The sequence below is a fragment of the Neophocaena asiaeorientalis genome, unplaced genomic scaffold, assembly GCF_003031525.2.
Source record: "Neophocaena asiaeorientalis asiaeorientalis breed wild unplaced genomic scaffold, Neophocaena_asiaeorientalis_V1.1 scaffold78, whole genome shotgun sequence".
Lineage (NCBI taxonomy): Eukaryota > Metazoa > Chordata > Mammalia > Artiodactyla > Phocoenidae > Neophocaena > Neophocaena asiaeorientalis.
In genome coordinates, this window is record NW_020175018.1 from 19,777,358 (window position 1) to 19,785,566 (window position 8,209).

The following is an 8,209-nucleotide window of genomic DNA, read 5'->3' on the forward strand; positions in this document are numbered from 1 at the left end:
CCGGGAGCTGGGTCAGGGAGGGGGCCTGGGGCAGTGGGGTGGGGTCTGCATGTGAGCCTGCGGGGGGAGGCCCACAGCAGGGACAGGGCCGGAGTCCCAGGGCTGAAGGGGTGGGGCAGTCGGACTAGGCAGCGTGAGAGGGGAACTGCGTAGGGGGAACCCAAAGCCAGGCTCTGCTGGACGGGCCCGGTCCCCACCGTAACCTTGCGGCTGAGCCCCCAGTAAAAATCTCCCTTTTTGCAAATGGCTGTGTCCTCCTGGGGAGGGAAAGGCAAGGCCACCAGGAATAGGAAAAGGAAGAGCCCTGCCTCATGGGACATACATGGGAGAGCCTGGGGAGACCGGCCCACTGTCTGCCTGTCCCAGAAGCTCTGCAGGCTCCAGCAGAGTGGAGAAAAACAGCAGGGGTCGCCCTGCAGGCGGCCAGCGGGAGCCAGCAGTGCCCTGAGTAGCAGGGCAGGTGTCCGTTTGCACATTCAGGCCACAAACCTCTGGCACAGAGCCAGGTGCACCCCGTCCTTGGGCAGAGGGCAGGATGGGACCAGCAGGGGCTCCTCGGGCTGGAAGGCAGTTAGCGGGCACTAACGCCCGCCGCCCTCCGCTCACGCACACCAGCACAGGCACTCACACGCACACACACGAACACGCACCACCCGCATACTGTCTACACGTGCACACGCCGTACACACACGTGCACACAACATGCTTCCAGCCCTCCTGTACACATGCGCGTGCCGTATACACACCACACACGTGCGCGCAGGACATACATATGCGCACACGGGCACGCTGCTACATGTAACACACACAGACATGTGCTCACCCAGAAACACGTGCAGACGCTCCACACGTGTACACGCGCCGCACCGACACACACAGGGCACGGTGCTCTCGTGCATAGGTGCGTACGCCGCAGACACACCACGTGCCGCATACATGCACAAACCCCACACGCGTGGCAATGCTTACTGTTCTCAAAGGCGCAGCACTTGTCAACCTCATGTCCACCTCCTGAATCCACGCAAGGCCTGTGGATCGTCAGGCGGGAAGAGACCCCTCCCCTCACACCCGGGGCTCCTCGGACAAGAGAGGCCAGAGTCCCACCACAGAGGGGGACCCGCCTGCCCAGCGCGCCCAGCTCCCAGAGCCCGGGGAAGCCGGTGGTCCCCGGGGCAGGGCAGACGCAGGTCTTCTTCACCCTGGCGCCCCAGCCTGACACATTCTGGCTCCCCTCACGAGGGCTGTTGAGAGCGTTTTGCGGAGAGACCCCATTAAGCCAATCTTAACTTTTGACCAGTTTTCTGCAGAGTGCTTCAGAGTTTCTAATTGATTTCCAAAACTTTTGTTTTTTAAATAATCCTCCTGAAGTTGTCTTTACTGGGATCAGTTATTTCCATAAAAGAGTTTGGCGGGTCGATCAGGCTTTTGTCTGCAACTGCTTTACTGAAGATATCAGTCTACACGGACACAAGCATAGGTGTGCGCTCATCCCACCAAGTCCAACGTCACAGACCTGGATGGTGTCAAGCAGACAGGCCTCTCCGCCAGGCTTTGTGGGCACCGCTGACAGGGGCACACCGTGCCCTGACACGCACGAACTGGTGCTGCCAGCGATTTTGGCTGGATGTTGCCTGGAGCGCCTCTATTTTGTGTTGCTTTCATCCAACAGTAGCGCTCTCATTTAGAGCAAACACTGAAGATTTGCATTTCTTCCTTGAGAAAATTGGGGGCAGACCCCTTAGGGAACCTAGGGCCATCTTAGTTTCCAGGCTCAGCCGTTGGGAAAATAACCCAGCACTCGGACAATCTCCCCAGCCTCTTTGTACCCCGATGCCTATGCATTGGAGAAGCAAAGTGCCTGTTGTGGTCCAGGCCCATCTGGGACCAAGTTCGGCCCAATAGGGGACAGAAGGCGGGAGCTCCACCAGGCCCAGGGTCCTTGCCCTGACCAGAGAGAGCCCAGCCCTAGGAGACCAGGTCCACGGAGGCTCACTTGTAAGGACACGCCAAAAACTCAGGACCACGTGTGCCTGCAAGGCGAGGCCTGTGCTGTGTCCTGCCAGTGGCCCCAGCCCTGGATGGCAGAGAGGACACAGCTGCTTGGGCAGACTCCAAAAGGGAGAGCAGATGCCCTCATCTCTCTCCGGTGGCTTCTGTTGTGATGCTCAGGGCAGCTCCCTGGCTCTCGGCCCCAGAAGCATCTGACCAACCAGAAAGCCCCCAGCCCCTCAGTTCACAAGCTGAGGCATGCAGCACCAGAGGGGTACGGCTTGTCCAGGAAGTTGCAGGAGCACGGGCTCAGGGGTGGACAGTCCAGGCACAGACCCGACTCTGTCACTTACCACTTGTGTGCCCTGGGTGCCACAGTTTCGCCTCCTGACACAGGGGTAGTACTTCTGCCCGTCTCACAGGGAGGTTGTGAGAATTAAATAAGATGGTCCATGAAAAGCATTCAGAATACTGCCTGGCACCTGGTGAGCGAGTTATCAACCAGTAAGGATCCATCGCCATCCCACGTCACCCAAACCCTGCCCACCAAGGGCAGCGGGCCAGCAAGAGATGTCTGGGAAGCTCAGGGGGTCTGGGCCCACCCGCTCGCTTCTGTGGGGGTCTCCTGGCCCAGGTGCGGTGTAGGCTTGGGGTGGCGGCCGCACCCCGTCTCTGCAGTGTCTCCAGACCTCCCTTGTGGGGGGCGGGGTTGGGGAAGAGGCCACGTGGGTAGGCCACGCTGCGGAGGAGACCCTGGGAATGTGGAGCAGCCGCCGCCGGCCCCGGGTGGGAAGGGCTGGAATCCCGGCCCCTCACCCGCTCTGCCCCACAGCGAGGACGACGCTGCCACCGTGTACCGCGCAGCCGCGATGCTGAACATGACCGGCTCGGGGTACGTGTGGCTGGTGGGGGAGCGCGAGATCTCGGGGAACGCCCTGCGCTACGCCCCGGACGGTGAGTGCTGGGCTCCAGGGTCCCGGTGGGCAGGGGTCCCCCACGGGCTCTAAGCCAACGCTTGCCCCAGGCATCATCGGGCTGCAGCTCATCAACGGCAAGAACGAGTCGGCCCACATCAGCGATGCCGTGGGGGTGGTGGCCCAGGCCGTGCACGAGCTTCTCGAGAAGGAGAACATCACCGATCCGCCGCGGGGCTGCGTGGGCAACACCAACATCTGGAAGACCGGGCCGCTCTTCAAGAGGTGGGCGGGGCCGCTCGTCTGAGGTGGGCGGGCTGATCTCCTAAAGTGGGCGGGCCACCGTTCCGGCGCTGGGAACAGTCGCTCTTCCCAGGGTGGTCCAGCCCAGCCTGCTGTATCCTATAGATACCGCCACCTTCCCCAGTTTTCTCCTCTATCCCTCCCCGCGCTCCACCGTCACCTCCATCTCCACCACGATAATCACCTGCCCCATTTCCAACACTCGGATGTCACTGAAATCACAGCTGCTTCCGTTTCTCCTGCCCCCACCTTTTCACACTGCTGCCCACCCTGAGGCCCCACTCCACTCCCCAGGGCGGCTAACAGCCCTGGGGAGGAGGATCTTGCTTCCGGTCGGGACTGGGAGAGCCCACGGGCCCAGGAGGTCAGACAAGGAATCCAGGTATGGCACCCAAGCCTGTAGAGAGCCAGGGTTGGCCAGAGACCCAAGTGGATGGCCACAGCAGGGCAGGAGTTAACTCAGAGAACCCTGGACACCATGGCACTAGTGTGGGGAGGCCCAGCCCTACACCAACACCGCCACCCCCAAGTAGCACGTGCAGAGCCACGGTCCATGGGGCCCACGACAGGAGCACACACACAACTGCAGATACAGGCAGCATATGTGCACACGTGCACAGGCGTGTGTGCACAGACAGGCTCAGAGAGGCACATGGCACATCACACATGTGCCACAAGTACATGCACAGGGTTGCACCCCACACAAAGACCTTGCGTGCACACATATATGGCCCAGTAGACACACCGCCCCCCCCCCACACACACACAGGCGTGCACACTCAGGAAGACAAGACCCCAGCCCTTCCTCCCCACTGGCTGGTGAGCAGCCCGCTGCTCCTGCCTGGGCTTCCGCCTCCTCATCTGTAAAGCTAGGACAGCTGCCATGAGAATCGAATATCCCAAGCCACAGAAAGCCCTCCAAACAGGGTCTAGAGGCCAGGAGTTGCTCGGCTGACATAGCTGCGCTGTCCACCTGACTCACAGTGGGCGGGGCTCACTGCATCCCTGATCATTCTAACCCACACCGCCCCCCTCCAGAGTGCTCATGTCTTCCAAGTACGCAGACGGCGTGACCGGCCGCGTGGAATTCAACGAGGATGGGGACCGGAAGTTCGCCAACTACAGCATCATGAACCTGCAAAACCGCAAGCTGGTGCAAGTGGGCGTCTACAACGGCACCCACGTAGGTGGGGGTCATGAGGGGGTGGGGGCTGGGGCCTTAGGGCCCTGGGGCCGAGACCCCTGCGCGGCCACCCTCCATCTCACACTCCCACCCCCAGGTTATTCCCAACGACAGGAAAATCATCTGGCCAGGCGGAGAGACAGAGAAGCCCCGAGGTTACCAGATGTCCACCAGGCTGAAGGTGGGGGACCCGCCTCCCTGCCCTAGCCTCCACACCCGGTATACTCCATCCCGCCCCTCGGGTGCAGAGGAGGGGACAGCGAGATCAACGGAAGTGACTGAAGGGAGTGGGGGCGGGGCCAGCGCCCGCTGCCATTGCATACACCTGGCACCGCAGAGGCAGCAGGGAGAGCGGGTGGAGGGAGGGGAGGAAGCCGCCGGCCCCCCGTTTCATGGGCTCTCCCCAGCACCCCTTCTGACCCAACTCCACTTAAATCTGGGGAAGTCATGTGGGCCAGGACTCGCCTGGGGATGAGCCGATCGGGGACAGGGGAGCAGATGGGCGTACTTCAGCTTCAGTGCTCTCCGCCCTGAGTCCTGGAGATGATGCCCCCATGCTCTTCATCACACCTCCAAGTGGTCCTAGCCAAGCCCCCACGTTTAGCCTTCCTGGCCTCCTGCCGTGACTCGGTCTCACTGCCCTCTGAGCCCGGTCTCCCTACAGCATCCCCTATGGCCGGCCATCCCCTCCGTGATTCCCTGGGCCTCTGGGAGCTCCCTTCCCCGGTTGGCCTCATCCCTCACAGCTTCTCTTCCTTGGCCTGACTCTTCCATGCTCCTTTGGACTCATCCCAGGGTGCCCTCCCCAGCGTCCCTCCCACACTGACCCACACCAGCACCGGGCTGACACCTGAGCTCACAAAAGGCAAGGACCCTCAAGCACTGTGCTTCTCCCAGTGTCCCCGCCCCCAGGTCCTCAAATGTCTCTCAGCCTTGTCTGCTTTCTGAGCTAGCTCCCCCTTGGCCTCTCACCTGGACCCCTTTGTCAGCACCTGCCCACAGGTCACCACCCCTCTCAAGGGGCAGAGTGGACTTTCCCAAAGCCAATGCTCAGGAAAGACACCTGGTATTGAAAAGTCTGAGCGTAAAACAGACAACAGTCAGCCAGATGGTCCCACGCAGGCTTCGAGAGCCAGATGGCTTTTTACAACTTTTTTTTGTCTCACTGATTTTTTTTTTTTTTTTTTTTCGGTACGCGGGCCTCTCACTGCTGTGGCCTCTCCCGTTGCGGAGCACAGGCTCCAGACGCGCAGGTTCAGCGGCCACGGCTCACGGGCCCAGCCGCTCAGCGGCATGTGGGATCTTCCCGACCGGGGCACGAACCCGCGTCCCCTGCATCGGCAGGCGGACTCCCAACCACTGCGCCACCAGGGAAGCCCTGTCTCACTGATTTTTTTGACACTAAATTGTTTACTTTTTAATTAATTTATATTGGAGGATAGTTGATTTACAATGTTGTGTTAGTTTCTTCTGTACAGCAAAGTGAATCAGTTATACGTACACATATATCCACTCTTTTTTAGATTCTATTCCCATATACAGGTCACTACAGGTTATTGAGTAGATTTCCCTGTGCTATACAGTAGGTTCTTATTAGTTATCTATTTTATATAGAGTAGTGTGTATATGTCAATCCCAGTCTCCCGATTTATCCCTCCCATCTCACTGAATTTTTTTTAAAATATTTATTTATTTATTTGGCTGCACTGGGTCTTAGTTGCGGCACGAGGGATCTTCATTGCAGCATGTGGGATCTTTTAGTTGCAGCATGCGGAATCTTTAGTTGCAGCATGTGGGATTTTTTTTTTTTTTTAGTTGCAGCATGCAGGATCTTCGTTGTGGTGTGCGGGATCTTTAGTTGTGGCATGTGAACTCTTAGTTGCGGCATGTGGGATCTAGTTCCCTGACCAGGGATCGAACCCGGGCCCCCGGCATGGGGAGTGTGGACTCTTAGCCACTGGACCACCTGGGAAGTCCCCTCACTGATTTTTTAAAAGCACGAGCATGTTACTCGCACAATAGAAAACGATGAGGAAAGTTTTAAAGGCAAATAAGCTCCTTCAGGGGCTCCCAATCTCCTGCCCTGCAGGCTGAGGCCGGGGGCTGCCCGCCCTGGAGGACAAGGGGCCTCTCACACCGACCCCACGTCCCCTGGGACCCCTCATCACATGCCGTGCTCGCTTCAGCCCCCTTTGCCTGTATCTGTCCTCCGCACCCCCAGGCTTCAGGCCCCTGAAGGACAGGGAGGAGAGAGCTCTCCAGCATGAGCCCCAAGGAGCCCCTGGATTGAAGAGGCCTCGGCAGAGAGGGCGGCATCAGCGGGGAAGAGGAAGGGAGGAAGGATAGATGATCAGACAAAGACCCGCTGCAGGGGAGGCTGAGGTCAGGAGAGGCCGGAGCACCAGACAAGGGCAATCCCTGCGGGTCCCCGGACCTGTGCAGGCTCTGAGTGCACATGCCTCTGTCCTCATGGCAGGGGTGGGGGCAGGGGGCAGGCTCTGGGCTGGGACAGGTGGTTTCTCAGCCCTGAGACGTCAGAGAAGGGGCCCAGGGCCGACTTTAGTGATGTGCAAGCCAAGACCCAAAGGAAAGTGGCCAAGAGCAGGTGCGGTGTTTCAGGAGGCCGGGCGCCTTCTGAATGCTGAGGTGGCCTGGGCACGACGGGGGAGTCTGGGGCCCCTCCTGCAGGCAGCAGGCCGACCAACTTCCTGAAGCTCCAGAGGGGGCAGTGTGGGGCATTTGCAGGGGGCGGGGCGGGGCGGCGGTCCAGGAGAGTCTGCATGCTGAGAAGAGGACAGCACCCCAGGGCAGCCCAGGGCTGGTGGTCCAGGCTGGGTGTCCCCCTCCCCTCCAGATCGTGACGATCCACCAGGAGCCCTTCGTGTATGTCAAGCCCACGCTGAGCGACGGCACGTGCAAGGAGGAGTTCACCGTGAACGGGGATCCGGTGAAGAAGGTGATCTGCACCGGGCCCAACGACACGTCGCCGGGCAGCCGTGAGTGCGGGGCTGGGGCGTGGGCCGCGGAGCGGGCGGGACGGCGCACCTGCGAGCCCCTCACTTACCGCCCCTCCCCTCCGCCCAGCACGCCACACCGTGCCTCAGTGCTGCTACGGCTTCTGCATCGACCTACTCATCAAACTGGCGCGCACCATGAACTTCACTTATGAGGTGCACCTAGTGGCGGACGGCAAGTTCGGCACGCAGGAGCGGGTACGCGTGGGTCTCTGGAAGCCGGCGCGGGACCCAGTCCAGGTGGACCCTGTCTGGCTAGGGTCAGGGTCTCGGGTGGGCGGGGCCTGCAGGCTGGGTGGAGCCTGGGTGGGCGGGGCCTTCGAGCCAGGCGGGGTCTGGAGTGGGAGATCCCGAGATGGGTCAGGGCGGGAGACTGTCCGGTCCGGGGAGCAAGGCCCGCCCGCGGTGGCCGTGTCCCCACCGGCTGTGTCTCCCCACAGGTGAACAACAGCAATAAGAAGGAGTGGAACGGGATGATGGGCGAGCTGCTCAGCGGACAGGCAGACATGATCGTGGCGCCGCTGACCATCAACAACGAGCGCGCACAGTACATCGAGTTCTCCAAGCCCTTCAAGTACCAGGGCCTGACCATTCTGGTCAAGAAGGTGGGCAGGGGCCCAGCAGGGCGGGGTGGGGTCCTCGGAGGGCCTTGGCGGCGCTGACGGCCCGGCCTCCCGCAGGAGATCCCCCGGAGCACGCTGGACTCGTTCATGCAGCCCTTCCAGAGCACGCTCTGGCTGCTGGTGGGGCTGTCAGTGCACGTGGTGGCCGTGATGCTGTACCTGCTGGACCGCTTCAGGTGAGCT

At 60.8% G+C, this 8,209-nt stretch overlaps 1 protein-coding gene across 1 annotated transcript in view; it reads left to right on the plus strand.

Moving 5' to 3' along the window:
* GRIN1 (glutamate ionotropic receptor NMDA type subunit 1) overlaps nucleotides 1-8,209 on the plus strand; it is a 21,229-nt gene that overhangs the window by 8,052 nt on the left and 4,968 nt on the right. Inside the window, 8 exon segments of the mRNA XM_024762436.1 lie at nucleotides 2,822-2,943; nucleotides 3,014-3,188; nucleotides 4,245-4,389; nucleotides 4,487-4,570; nucleotides 7,244-7,385; nucleotides 7,474-7,601; nucleotides 7,844-8,008; nucleotides 8,084-8,209. The exon segment at nucleotides 8,084-8,209 is cut by the window's right edge and continues 145 nt beyond it. Of these exon segments, the coding sequence (XP_024618204.1) occupies nucleotides 2,822-2,943; nucleotides 3,014-3,188; nucleotides 4,245-4,389; nucleotides 4,487-4,570; nucleotides 7,244-7,385; nucleotides 7,474-7,601; nucleotides 7,844-8,008; nucleotides 8,084-8,209 (1,087 nt within the window).